Source organism: Pungitius pungitius, chromosome 16 (genome assembly GCF_949316345.1).
Source record: "Pungitius pungitius chromosome 16, fPunPun2.1, whole genome shotgun sequence".
Lineage (NCBI taxonomy): Eukaryota > Metazoa > Chordata > Actinopteri > Perciformes > Gasterosteidae > Pungitius > Pungitius pungitius.
The window spans coordinates 7,945,156-7,959,976 of NC_084915.1; the positions used below are offsets into that span (position 1 = coordinate 7,945,156).

Genomic DNA, 14,821 nt, shown 5'->3' on the forward strand with positions numbered 1-14,821 from the left:
CAACAGCTAGTTAGTTACCTTGTATGTTTAAAAAACGTCAAACTCTGTATTAAAGGCTGTTACGATGAGTCTCAGATATGACACATCTTTTATTGAAGGGTCTTTGGTTAGTGTCGCGAGTCCAATTCTTCTTCTCGAATTTTTACAGATTAAAAACGGCCACAACGTACTACTGCTGCCCTCTACCGTGCATTTTACATACAGCACGTTTTATGGTGCCGTATGTTTTGGAGAAGAGAGAAAGAATACGGTAAATACATAATTTGTGTAAAACACATGGCAACGCAATAAGGGTTTACCTTAAATATATTTCATTCAAAATGCCTGAGATAATTGAATAAAATGGTTTTTATACAAAGATGAATTTGTGTAGGTGTAGGGCAAATGCATGGTAATGGTTTGTATATGTATGTTAATGTTAATGTGAATGGGTTTAAATTGGATTAAAAATGTTGATTTGTTTTTCACTGAGTCCAAATTGACAAATATGACATTTTTCAGATGATACTATAAATAAAACTAACCATTGTCTCGCCCTCTGATTGTTGCTTACAAAAAAGTGATGCAATTATGATTGCATTATGTTGTCTCCTGCAACCGACTATAAAGTGATCTGTGTAAATCGGATAATTTTTTTTCAATTCAATAATGTTCATTATTTTAGGTAATTAATCATGAGATAAATATATAATTACCTAAAATAATCATGTTATTATATATATACATATAATAAGTAATATATTTTAATAATATATTATTATTATAATATAATAATAATATAATAACTGCATTAATAAACTAATCAATAATAGGGTTTTTTTCGCTTCCTGGAGAACCGCCTTCTCCTCAGAAACTACAATCCCAGAATGCATTGCAGCTCTGGCAGCATTTCTTGTCGACGTGGGAAGGGAGGGATTCGGACACAAACAAATGTCCAGGGGTTTGATGTGGGGCAACGTTACAGACAACTGGGGCATGCCAGGTGGATTCGTAACTCCATGACAGTTGAAACATGTGGCTCAAACCCGATGAGATTCTGCTGAAGAATGCGTTCAAACTGTGGGTCACGGAAGACGACAACGAGTACTTCGTACTGCAAAGGAGACGAGGTTACGGAGACGGCGGAGGCGGTTTGACAGGTAACGTCAGCGGTTATGTCCTCGACCTCCTCGCGTGCGTAGGTACACATTCGTCGCGGACAAACGTCTCAACAAAACAAGGTGTGAACGGGTTAACCTCGCCATACGTTGGCATAGCTCACGTGCCGCCCGCACCGCGCGGGGCGGATGCTGCTGCGTGCGGAATAAGGTCCTCATGGCAACAGGTACGAGCCAAACGAGACAGCTGCTTTCCCGTGTTGTCATGGCAGCCATGCGTGACTTCTCTCTTTCTTTCTTTTTTTTTTTTAAACCCTTTTTTGTTGTGGTTGTGGAGTGTACGTGCCGGCGCTTTGGCATATTTGGGTTTGTTACAGCGATGACAAGGTGGTAACATCGTAAAAAGAGGTGAGGTCGGGATGAACTTTGTGCTGTTGTTGTGAGATTGGGACTCGAGGCATATTCCAGGGTGACGAAAACTCAATCGTGGATTCTGGAGTAGCTAAAGTACGTCATGAGAATGTACAGATGTTTGACCAGTCCCCTCTGAAGGGATATTTGAGCTGTTTCATTCAGTTGTTTCACCCAAGTTTAGTCAGTTTGTGCAGATGTGCACCACTTTCTCCATGAGGTTAGACATATGAGGGAATTATACCTTCTTCTTTTTTTGGATGTCAGGAGCCAGCTGCCACTTCCTGGACAATACATGTGTCAGCAACTTTGTTGAGACATTGATGCTTAGTTGAGTTGTTTAATGTAGTTTACGTCAGCGCTTTGACAACTACTGGTGTTTTCATTAGGCATATTGATTACAGTCAATAACTACAACATTTAAAATGCTAAAACTATTATATTTACAATGACATGAACCCAGGCAGGAATTCTAAAACAACAAGTGGATGTTTTTGTATTTCTCCTTATCATAATTATTAAAGACGTTGTTGATGAATTTCCTCATTTTCTAACTAATCATTTCATCCCTCCTATGGATCTTTTGTCGAGCTTTCCCTGTTTTTTGCGATGAACTTGTGGCATAAATACCTGACAAAACCACACAAGTCCCCTAAAAATAGTTTTAGGGAAAAATGGAGCATTTTCCCAAGTAACCAGTAAACCAAGTAAACCATTGTCACAGGCCGGTATAAACGTGGTGCCTGGAATACCGCCAGTGGTTGTAACCCACAGCTTCTAATCACATGCATTATGTGTGACAGACGCAAAGTAATTAATAGTGATAATTAATGTTGTTCTGACTCAAGACAAAAGGTGTCCTTTGAGGGATTTTTAACGGCTGCGGAGGTTAAATACTACCTGATGGTACCAGGCCTGATGCACTTGATTTCACTCTGCAGCACGAGACCTTTTGTGTCCAAATTATCTATCGATCTTTCATGTGTTTAAGTCCCTGCTCTACTGTGTGAAGTTGTTCCACACTGATGAGAACATAGATTATATGAATCATGTTTGATCCTTTAAATCCTTTAAAGCAGAGCATGTGGAGAGCTGGTCGATGCTCGGCAGGCAGGGAGGTATAATGCTGATTCAGTGCATGAGTGTGGTTTCACTGCTGCCTTGTTAATAATTCATGGAGCGCGTGTGAGAGAGGTGTTATTAGAGGGAACAGATTTAGCTCATTTCACTTGGGGTTCTGACGGGGGAGTGAGGGATCTCTCATTTCTATTTTCATCAATGCACAGGTTACTGTCAAATGGTCATGTATCACCAAATACAATTTAACACTGTGATCAATTAACAGTGATTCATCATTTATAATTTTTTTTATTCATATATGTCCAATATGTTTCAAAGGCATTGCATGTTTGAAGGTCACACAGGTGGTTAAAATATCAGTACTGTATGTTACAGGCCTCCTTGTGGGAACTCTGGATACCGTGTTGGACTCCACATCCAAAGTCGCTCCCTACCGCATTCTGCACCACACACCTGACTCTCAGGTGTATTGGTCCATAGCATGTGGTATGTCCCTGTATTTCAATTTTATTCTGGCTGTCCAAACATTTTGTTTTCAACATTTCTAGTGACAAAATGTTTCATTGATTGCATATTAAGTCACATGTGGACAGCTGTACAGGTATCAAAGTCCAACCAAGTTCTATTTGAGTCACAATGAAGCCAATACCCCTTTAACTTTGCTCTTGACTTGGGATCAGGTGTCACCAAGGAGGAAATTGTTCAGCACTGGGAGTGGCTGCAGCAGAACATCATGAGGACGCTCTCTGTGTTTGACTCCAGCGAGGACATCACCAGCTTTGTACAGGGCAAGATTAGAGTAAGAACCTCTTATCCCACATGGCTAATATGTCTACATATTAATCCCTCAGCAGTGATGGAATTGTAATACTATACAATACTGTATAAAGGGCTCTTGATTCTTGTAATACTGTTCTCATCCTTGATTATTTCGACCATTCTGAAGGTGTGGGTTTAACACAAACAGCTTCACACAGTTATTTTCTTTCATTATCGATGTAAATATTTTTATTTGAGCAGCATAAAGGAAGATGGTGCATTATATTATTGTCCCCCTCAAACTGCCCCCTAACCATTTTGATGTTGGATGTGTCAGGGTCTTATTGCTGAGGAAGGGAAGACATCCCTGGTGCTGGAGGAAGACCCTGAGAAGTTTCGGGAAGCCCTTTTGAGGTTTGAGAAGTGGTTTGAGCTGCCACCGAAGGAAAAGCTGGTCACATATTACTCATGCAGCTATTGGAGAGGCAAAGTGCCCTGCCAGGGCTGGCTCTACCTCAGCACAAACTTCCTTTGCTTCTACTCCTACCTGCTGGGAGCTGAGGGTAAGCCCATTTCTGTTTCATTTATTAACAGCTGCCATTTCTCCTGCCAATTTTGATGGGTGGAAACAAAGAACGTGGCAGCTACTAATGCTAACTTTAGCTGGCTTTCATGGTCTGAAAGCAACAATATTTTTTTCTCCACGTAATTCTAGCTTCCATTATTATGAAGGCCATTATACGGTGGCAGACCTCATAGTGCAGGTAGCCTATAAAAGCAATCTGGATGATGGATCACACTGAATATTAATGAAGCCAAGTGACATTTTAAGAATAATCACAAAAATGCTTTGAAATGTTCATTGTTTGGCATCAGCAATTCTTTACAAAGGCACTAGTATGCATCATGTTAGTGCATGCATTCCTTATATTTTAATTAATGAAGTTTAGACAATTTCTGTACTTCATTTCTGTCAATTGCTTGATTATAATTTACCCAGTACTTGAAAATCCTTATCCTTGCAGCTGTGTGCGTTAGTCACTGGTCTAATTTTCACTCATTGTGATGACTGCAGTGAAACTCATCATCTCCTGGGATGAGATCTGGAGGCTGGAGAAAACCTCCAACGTTATCCTGACGGAGAGCATCCACGTCTTGGCCCATGGGGAGGATCATTACTTCTCCATGCTGATGCACCTAAACGAAACATTTGTTATCATGGAACAGCTGGCAGACTACTCCGTCAAGCGGCTTTTTGATAAAGAGTCCTTCCAGAGAGAGCCAGCGCTCTCCGACCCCTTGCAAATTACCAAGAGGTAACTGTCCGCCCGCTGCGGTGCACGGCGCCACGCGATCCTGTTTGTGCTGGCTGCCTGTTTTAAGAAGGAAGGAAACATAAAGTCTGATTTAAGTCAAAACGCATGCTGTTAGCCTGGCTGCAGTGGCATGTAGGCCATACATACTAAAATCAACATACTGTGGTTTGATACACGATTTTGAGAACCTATTCAAGCATTTCATTGGGTGACGATCTGCTAGAACCATCTTTTTTTAAATCTGAAATAATGTGATAGAAATGTGATATTGCGCTGATGGCATTATTTTCTGCTTTACTCCCACCCCCCACCCCTCTGCCAGAGGTCTAGAAGCCCATGCAAAGAGTGAGCAGTTCCGGACATTTTTCAGGCTCCCCAAAGAGGAAAACCTGTTGGAGGTGCATGAAAGCTTCCTGTGGGTGCCCTTCAGCCATTTTAACACACTTGGCAAAATCTGTCTGTCTGAGAACTACCTGTGTTTCGCCAGCCAAGATGGAAGCCAATGTCATGTCATCATCCCAATGAGAGAGGTAGAGTGAAATGGGAGGGACGTAAACAATAACGACTCAAAACAAAATCCTGGATGAAGGGCAGACAACCTAAAAGTGAACATTGCCCTCCTCCAGGTAATCAATGTTGAGAAGTCCGACGCCAGCAGCAGGGCTCTAACAGTGTGCATGCGTGGCAAGAGGGCGCTGCGTTTCTCCGAGGTGCGAGGCTACCAGCTGCTCGCCAACACGATCCGGAGCAGGTGCGGGATTAGTGCGAGCCCTCAGCACTCGGCATCATCAGAGGTAACATGTTTATTGCTTTATTTTTACCCTTTCAGCAGCTCGAAGTGCTCTCCGACATGACAATGATATGTATTTATGACCAAGGCCATACGGGGCGAGTGCCAGTCGCTCATCAACCACTTTGAGGACAACCCAGAGGACGTAACACTGATGGTGGGACAGAAAGACAGCAGCAAGGCTGTAAGCACCGAGGCTCTCATGACCGTTTTCCACCCGCAGGATGTCGAAAACCTTGAACCCAAAATGGTAAATATGAGTTTTTGTTTTGAATGCCTCCAAAATGTGACTGAATTACCCTGCAGGTCCTTCTAATTCACTAGGATCTTGTCATAATCCACAGTACGGGGTTGTTTTAGTGGGTGTGAAATTAATTCAGGGGTGGAAATAAATAAAAATGCCTCCGTTTAGAAATACAACCACCTTTAAAAGTGTGGCGGGGGCTTGTTAAATAACCCAGTGTGTGCATTCGGCAGCTTAAAGAGAAGATGAAGGAACAGTCGTGGAACATCCATTTCTCTGAATACGGACGAGGCACAAGTATGTTCTTCACCAGGAAGACGCGGGACTTGATTGTTCGTGGTGTGCCCGAGGCCTTGAGAGGAGAGTTGTGGATGCTTTTTTCAGGTATTTATACGGCAGACTTCACTCTGGCCGCGTCATTTATACTAAGGAACATGCCGGCTCAGTGATTAGTTAGCGAAGTCGTGCGTGATCGAGAGTGTTATTTCCTGAGTGCTTACTCAACATGAATCATTAAATAAAACATGGTTGGTGTGGGATCTGTGCAGCATCTGTTTTCTGGACTCACTCGGTTCTTCCTCTGCAGGGGCTGTCAACGACATGGCCACTCATCCCGGCTATTACTCCGATCTGGTAGAACAGTCCTTGGGCACAAGCACTTTGGCTACAGATGAGATTGAGAGAGACCTGCACCGCTCTCTGCCAGAGCACCCGGCCTTTCAGAGCGACACAGGAATCTCAGCTCTACGCAGAGTCCTTACCGCCTACGCATACAGGAACCCCAAAATTGGCTACTGCCAGGTGCTTTGATTTATTTTCTTTAACAGGCAGAAAAGCCCTGATTGTAACTGTCACAAGCTCTATATAATGGTAGGGGAAACATATACATATATATATATATATATGTACGTGCAGTGTTGTGTCATTGAACGATAGTTCATGAACTCGTTCATATTTTGGGCGAACGTGAACTGAACGTACTGTATTAATGCCCGATGAACGTTACTGTGAACTCGTTCATTCTGGTGTCTGAACGAGTGACGTGTACTGGTCTTTGCACGCTAACGCGGCGTTGCGGTGCAGGCTTCTTGTCTGCACGCGTTAATTTATCACAAAATATGTGATGATCCTTCATCGTGGCAAGACAGTCTTGCCACGATGAAGGATCGTTGGACGCAGAAGGGTCCCACCCACCACCACCTGGTCGTCAGGTTGTTCGGACTTAATAATCGACTTAATAATTTCGACTTTCTTAAGTCATAATTTCGACTTTCTTAAGTCATAATTTCTACTTTTTAAGTCATAATTTCGACTTTCTTTTTTTTTTTTTGTGGCGGAAATGGGCTTCCATAGTTATCTTTAACAGCGTGAGATTTTAGTGACGGCAAAGACCAGGAGACTCTTTTGGCTTTAAATCTGTGTCTTTTTTGTGTAGGTACTCTGAAAAGCAGAGGGGATTTTAAAAGGCCAAGTGCCTTAGGAAAAGCCTGTAGAGCTCAGAATGCCAAAAAAACTTTGAATACATTTATTTTAAAGGCACAGAAGCTTTGATAAACCTTAATTTCTGGAGATTCAGTACCTTGGCATCTCGCCCCAGTTACCTTCTTACCTAACCTACTTTTTTCTGCTTGTTCAGGCCATGAACATTCTCACCTCAGTTCTTCTGCTCTACGCCAAAGAAGAGGAGGCTTTCTGGCTCTTGGTAGCCGTCTGCGAGAGGATGTTGCCAGATTACTTCAACCGCCGAATAATTGGTAAGAGTACAATTAATTCCCCTCATGCTTCTGCTGCTGATGTTCAGACTCAAGGGAAGACGCTCTCTGACACGCGCCGATATCCCTTTTCTTCAGGTGCTTTGGTCGACCAAGCGGTGTTCGAGGATCTGATCAGAGAAAACCTCCCCCAGCTGGTGGAGCACATGACAGACCTGAGTTTCTTCTCGTCCGTGTCCTTGTCCTGGTTCCTCACGCTTTTCATCAGTGTCCTCCCGATAGAGAGTGCTGTGAACGTGGTGGACTGTTTTTTCTACGACGGCATAAAAGCCATCTTGCAGCTGGGCCTGGCAGTGCTGGACTACAACTTGGGGGCTCTGATCAGCTGCCAGGACGATGCAGAGGCCGTCACCATCCTCAACAAGTTAGTGGGACTACAGAGCAAGCTGGCCAGCTGGGCTTTTTAAGCGTGATCACTGTGTAAACCACTGTCCTACTTTCTCTCAACGATGTTATTCCAGATTCTTTGACAGCGTGACAAACAAAGACAGCCCCCTTCCATCAACGGTGCAGCAAGCTTCAGTGGGTAATAACGATAGAGCCTCGCACCTGAAGGTGGATATCAGTGAACTGATCCGAGAGGCCTACGAGGTACCGTGTTCCTCTGTGTCGGTTTTATTCAGTGATGTCAGTTTTGGGATTGAGTAAACCAATCGTGCTTGGTTTTTAGAAATATGGAAATATCCGTACGGAGGAAGTCGAGAGTTCACGCAAAAGAAACAAACTGCACGTGATCCAGACACTGGAGGACACAACCAAACAAAATGTGGTGAGTGGCTGTTGAGTTTACAGTAGTTGGTGTACCTGCATTGTTTCTGTGGCATTAAGCATGAATTTCATTATTTCTTTTCAGATTCGTGTGGTGACCCAAGAAGTCCAATTCAGTGCCTCACATCTCGACAGCCTTTATAACTTGTTCAAAGTGAGTCAATTACACGACACAGGATCTTGAGTGTCATCATACGAAATATGTCAACGGTCATTAATTGACGTTTTACTTTGTTTTCTACTTTTCAGAGGCAGCATTTCCTGTGCTGCTATTGGACAATGAAGAGTCCAGCGCTGCTCCATCATGACCCCAGCCTGGCCTATTTGGAGCAGTACCAGTTGGGTTTCCAGCAGTTCAGCACCCTCTTCTCTCTGCTGGAGCCCTGGGCTTTCTGCAACTCCAAGAGCCCCCTCTCCCTCTGGGTCTTCCGCCTGATCGACGAAAACCAAGACGGCCTCGTCAACTTTAAAGAGTTCTGCTTTGCCCTCGGTGAGCTCGCTCGCTCTCTGCTCTCCACTAACGGAGCCATTATTCTTAGTATCTCCGCTGCTATAATTTCCCGATGCTCCTCCCGCAGATACCTTGTACAGTGGCTCGTTCACAAATAAGCTGAAATTCCTCTTCAAGCTGCACCTGCCACCAGGTGAGTGTTGATCATTTGTAGCATTGAATCTTGATGACAAAAAGATAAAGTCTCATGTGACAACTGTGGTGCCTAACCCTGTCTATGGCAAACTGCAAGATAGATTCCTATTAGTGCACCCTCAGCTTCAACCTCTGACCCATTTCACTCACAAAATGTCTACAGTGATTACACATACATTCAGCGTTCAAAGTTCAAACACAGAGTCCATATCATTCCCTGGACTCTGCATAACATAACAGCAATAACATAACTGCTGCCGACAGGAGAAGCCCGCAGTAAAACACAAGGTCAGATGGACATCAGTCTTTTTGCTCAAAGGCTTAAAAATGTGGGGTTTGTCCATAACTCAGCACTTGATGAGCGAGCATATGGCCTGGGGCTATGAAATGTCCTTGAACGCGTGACTCTTGACTGCGTAACGTGTTAGTGTGGGCCTGACGGCACAAGTAAAAATAGCCTATATTGGGTGAAAGAACTTTGCCATGGCAACGATGGGTGCGAGGAGCTGTAAGGGCATTTTGCAGTGGTCTATGGTTTACGATGAGGAAGAAGTGCTCAAATAACAACTGACAGCTTAACAGCAGACAAGCACTGAGTCACCGTCCGTGACGTTTTATCTCCTGTGGAGCGCTCATTCGTTCAGCACCAAGGACAGGTCCCCAGTACTGAACTCTTCCAGATTTTAATCAGCCTGAGTGCTTCAAACGCTGTCTGATAAGTGGAACAGCATTTCTGAGATCTCATTTTACATACACAGTGTGTTTCTATGTACAGTGGTGTGAGGCTTGTATTCCAGAAAGAAAGCCGACGATCTGTTGTTTGGTCCTTGCATAGAAGCAATCGAGCAATGTAAGACAAAGAATTACCCACGTTCAGTGTTTTGGGGTTTTTTTATGATGCAGAAAAGCGTAATCGTCAACGCTTTTGAGGACTAAATGCTATGCGTTGTGAGTTTCACAGTGAGACAGCCGTGGTCCCTGGGCCAAACACATCATTAATCAAAGAAATAAAATGATGAGTTTTCTGCTGTTTTTATTTTAGTCCAAACACAAAGTACCGCAGCTGTGTTCACTTGACAGCTTCAATCACAGAGCGGTGGACTACACATCTGTGTCAGGATTGGTTGTGAGGATGACAAAATGTCAGGAGTGCACTTGCTGTTAAGAGATGTACAATTTTGCAGCGTGAGCAAATATTAAGCCGTATGCTGTGAGTGAATGGAAACATGGTGTTAATGTATCATTAGTTATCTGTGTACGACAGTGGGGATTTTATAGGTTGTTGACCTGGTGGTTTTAAGATTCCAAAGATTTCAGGCTCCCCAAAGAGGAAAAAAGTCACGTCAATGATTCAGTTTAGATCCTGCATATCAGAAACAAATGTCCCGTCAGACACACAGAGCGACCAACAAGAGGATCATCTGGCTGTGCCGCTGACGCAGCACCAAGCTATCTGCCAAATATAACACTGCTGGCTTGTGTGGGTAATTGTTTAATTCAGCAATGCAAACTGACATGCATGCACACACAGACATTGGTGGGGGTTGGAGCCGAAAAGTATAGCACATCTCATTCAGCCTGACCTCAGACTTTGTAGGCAGATTTTCAAAGACGCAACCTACTTCAGGAGTGTCACATCTGGTTGCATTACACTGTGTGTAATCCAGCGGTAACTCGGTGTGTATAAATATTTTTGTTTTCTTGATCAAATTGGATCCACTTTGCTGATGTGCTTCATCTTTCCTCTCTGCTCTCACATTCGGTATCTTTTAGCTTTTACAGGGAGTCCTTTGCACTTAAAGGAACAAAGAATTATTCCCGTGGCTGAAGACTCTTCTCACTTGAGTAGACTCTCTGGTCAGCCTCTTTACTCTTTCTAATAAAACTAAAATTTCACCCTTACCCTTTCCTCCTTACGTCTGTTATAATTTTGCCTTAATGCTTGCCTAATTTCCACAAATATATTGATTGTTGCAGTAGCATTCTGCGATGCCATTTGGTCATATGCTGCTTCTATTTCTCAGCGTTTGATCTACCAGAAGATGGCGTGATTAAGAAAAGCCCTGAAAGAGGTACTATTTAAACAAATCCGATCCCTCAGAACATTGTTACTGGCTGTAGCAAAAAAAAAAAGCTGTGCATATCTTTTTGGTTGTGTAGGATGGTTTATGGTTTGTATGTGCAATTGACAGGTAGAGGAAAAGTGGACCTACAGGCCTACCTGAAACAATGGCAGAACGAAATACTTAGGAAAGAGGAAACAATTAAAGACCTACCCCGCATCAATCAGGTAACTTTTCCATGTGGTTTTATTAAGTGAGGGCACCACTTTCTTCCGTGATATGGCCAATTACCTGCCTGTGAAGCACAAATCATACATATGTATATGTGTATATCTTTTTGTGTCCCAGACTCAGTTCATCCAGTTCTCCAAGACTCTGTACAACATCTTTCACGGCGATCCAGAGGAGGAGTCTCTATACCGAGCCGTGGCTCATGTGACCAGTCTCCTCCTGAGGATGGAGGAGGTGGGACGCAGGCTGCAGGAGCCCAGCAGCCCGTCAGAGTCCACGAAATCCGCCGACACTGCCGGCGCTGCGGAGGAGGAGGAGGAGGAGCCTTCGGCGGGAGAAGCTTCTACCACCCCGGAGAGCTCCGGCTCCCGCAACAGTCAGGATGCTGGGGCCGACCTCACAGAGATGCAGTGGTCCTTTTCGTTCGAGCAGGTCCTGGCCTCTCTGCTCAACGAGCCGACCATAGTCCGCTTCTTCGAAAGGCCTGTTGATGTTCACACTAAACTGGGACAAGCGAGGGTCGCCCAGCTGAAGCTGAAGGCCAATAAGTGAAAGGGTACATAAGGGAATTGACGCTTTGCTTCTCATTCAAGTCACTATGAATTTCCCTTCTCCGCCTGGAAAGGACAGCGGGCTGCTGTTGTTTTTTGTTTTTGGGTGGAAGACTGTGGTGTCATAAATGAAGAGGAAAAAAATCTGTGTTTGGCTTTGAGCAATCACAGCTTATGAAACTAATTAAGTCACAAAACCGTATAGCCACTGCTGTTACAGTCCACTGACCAACACCGTCAGTGCATTTCCATGTTAGACCCCGTCGCATATTGTAGGCTCTCTCCTCAAATCTGATTATGCATTCTCAAGCTCTGTGATGAAGGTCATCCTCTCATGTAGCCTCAGACTATAGTTTTCCCTCTATGCATCATGGAGCATCCACAGTATAGTTGTGTATTTTGTTAAAGGGGCATTTGGTCCTGTTCCTTGTATTAAGAAACATGACAGCATGTGGTCCTGCCCACTCTCTGATGTCATGAAGCTAAAGTTCGAATCCATGTCTAACGATTCATCCTGTGGATATCTTGATATAGTTTAATAGATATTCTCTTAAAGACACCTGGTCTCTGCTAAAAGAAACTAGTGTGCCGTGTGACTTAAGTGTCTGCTGTTGTTAATCTTGTGTAAACGTCAACCTATTGTGAGAAACGACGGCGTTCGTGTCAAAGAGGGACAGAATAAAAGCCAGTACACTGAGTAAGGACCAGCAGCGTTGTCCCTGTACGTCCCCGACACCGTCTCCTTGAGGATGTCTGATGCATTTGATTCAGTACATTCAATCATGGGAGTATACCGTTGCAATAATGCACAAGAGAGGACGCTGCACCGCCACAGTCAACTGTCTGCTTCCTTTAACCACAGCACACGCTCCGATAGTACCGCAGCATGACTTCAAGCATGTCGCACTGGAAGCTACGGCCAGTAAGGCGAAACCATTAGAACGCCACAGTGCTGCTGCTGCTGCTGCTGCTGGAGGGAAAATCTTCTGCACCGCTAGCTTCAGAGGGCGATCGGACGGTGTGCTGTACGCTCGTTTTCGTCTAGATGTGTGTGTGCTCCGTACATATAGGTCAGTTCAACAGTCGCTTGATTATTGTATTTACGAGGCAATGTAAGATATGAGCAACTTAAACCCTTCGAAGGACATTTTATTTTATCATATCTCAGGGTGCAATTTGTGTAAAAAAAAAGGGGTGTAAGGGATATTTTTTGAGATCTGTAATATATTAAATATATAACAGAGTTACAAATAGTAATATAAATGTAAGATTTAAATGTAGTGTAGCATAGAACAGCCACTATAACTGCCCACCACAGAAAGCCAAATCCTTTTTATCTGCTCATTTGCTGCTGCTTAGCTTTTTGGCTTCTTTCTCAGTGAATCTTCTGCACAAGGGTTTGAGATTCTCCCGTTATTGATAAAGCCTGTACCTCGGCCAAATCTCGGAGCGTTGGATTCCAAAAAGGGTTGTGACCGCTTCAGCTGCAGCTCGTGGTCTCGGTGGGCCAGATTCAGAGCGCCGCCTCTGCCTGTCGGTCAGAAACAGTGTTTTTAGGAGCTCTAAAAGTGCAAGTGCAATTGTCTGTGTCGTTAATTTTGATCGTTTTGCCATCTGCTGGTAACATTTAGTGGTTTTGTTTTTCATTAGGCTTGAAGGATCAATCTGATTGTAAGAGTGAGTTGTACATACTTTTTGAAAACACACTGCTGCCACTGTTTACATAGCTAATGTAAAATATATATATATATATATACTGTATATATGGACCAAAGCAGCAATGACAGGGTGTATTTTGATATCAAAATACACCCTGTCATTGCTGCTTTGGTCCAAAGCGCCGTCTGTGATGTCAGTCCAGTACATGAAGCCATAATGAAACCGCGGCATACTTTCAAAACGGCATCACTAATTAAACAATATTCATCCAATCATTTCAGTACAACTTCGCAGGCAGTTTTGTGCTGCATTTGTAACTTCTCTGATTTATTACTTATTCTAAAATGCAGATTAAAACATTTAATCAAAGACTGTGTGTCTTTGTCTAAGGGTTCTGAGCTTTTTATCTCAGTTAAGTGCGTATTACTCTGCCTGATTTATGTAATAATATCTTAAGGATTAGGCATCTTACAAAGGTTAAGTGAAGAAATGTTTAATAGTAGTTCAGACACAACATATCTTGAGATGCTATAGGTGGAGGTCTGCAGGGCAGAGTGTGTACAGCAGACATGGACAATGCTCCTGCATTCATATATGATGAAACAAGTGTGGTCTACAGCTTGTATGGCCTGTAGCTTTGGAATGAGAGCTTGTTTTGCAAACTATATGAAGCACAGATTATGTTTTTGTTTTCTTTGTTTTTTTTCATCCATCAAAGGGGATCAAAATAAAGAATAATGATTCTATGAATAATATGATTTTATTCCTGGAGCACCTTAATCTGCACACGCCTACAGTGATTCAAATTGGATTCATGAAATGTTAATTTGTACTTGTTAATTGTTTTTTTGCCTGTCAGGGTCCATCAGTATCCATCAGTAAATAATGCTTTTTTATATTTGTCTATATGCATATACTATAGGTAAAAATGCTGTATTTTATTGCATAATAAATATGGATGGATGACAGACTGTTGTCAGAATTCATTAAAATAACAAATTCACATGGTGCTTAACAAGAGAAACAGAGAAAAAATAAATAACACAATATGACCATGTGGGCAAATTTAGTATATTTCTAACGCCACAAAGAAAACCTAGATTTAAACAGTCTTGGAGCCTTGAGTTTAACGCCAGTCTCCACATGGAAGATTCTAGACCTGAATGTGAAACCGAATCACAGGGCAAACCTTGAGCGGTCAAGCAGAGCCATCTACAGCTTTGCTGCTGCTGCCTCAGACGCTCGGTCACCACGGGTCATCAGGCCGGTTCGTGGGATGGACAGAGAATTTAACATGTTTGACCTGACGAGATGGCTTGTAAATATGGGCGAAATAGTTCAGCCGCATATGGAAGAGTCTGACCCGGTGGTGCTCTGTAAGCGAGAGTGAGAATTTAAACGTGTAACCTATACGCTGCAGAGAGCCAATGAAGA

The 14,821-nt window shown here is 43.2% G+C and overlaps 1 protein-coding gene across 2 annotated transcripts; it reads left to right on the plus strand.

Moving 5' to 3' along the window:
- The first annotated feature begins 875 nt into the window (after positions 1 to 875).
- tbc1d8b (TBC1 domain family member 8B) lies at positions 876 to 13,466 on the plus strand. 2 transcript variants are annotated; one of them, XM_037467788.2, is made up of 21 exons: positions 876 to 1,139; positions 2,964 to 3,074; positions 3,269 to 3,387; positions 3,685 to 3,910; positions 4,423 to 4,663; positions 4,986 to 5,193; positions 5,290 to 5,457; positions 5,542 to 5,703; positions 5,931 to 6,081; positions 6,284 to 6,498; positions 7,334 to 7,451; positions 7,548 to 7,833; positions 7,931 to 8,060; positions 8,140 to 8,238; positions 8,323 to 8,391; positions 8,487 to 8,727; positions 8,816 to 8,881; positions 10,657 to 10,740; positions 10,908 to 10,955; positions 11,076 to 11,173; positions 11,295 to 13,466. In XM_037467788.2, exons 1-21 carry the CDS (start codon positions 1,013 to 1,015, stop codon positions 11,727 to 11,729), a joined length of 3,402 nt encoding a protein of 1,133 aa, XP_037323685.2. In that variant the 5' UTR covers positions 876 to 1,012; the 3' UTR covers positions 11,730 to 13,466. The 2 variants fall into 2 exon arrangements, with proteins under 2 accessions (XP_037323685.2, XP_037323686.2); XM_037467789.2 differs by lacking the exon at positions 10,657 to 10,740.
- Positions 13,467 to 14,821: the final 1,355 nt, after the last annotated feature.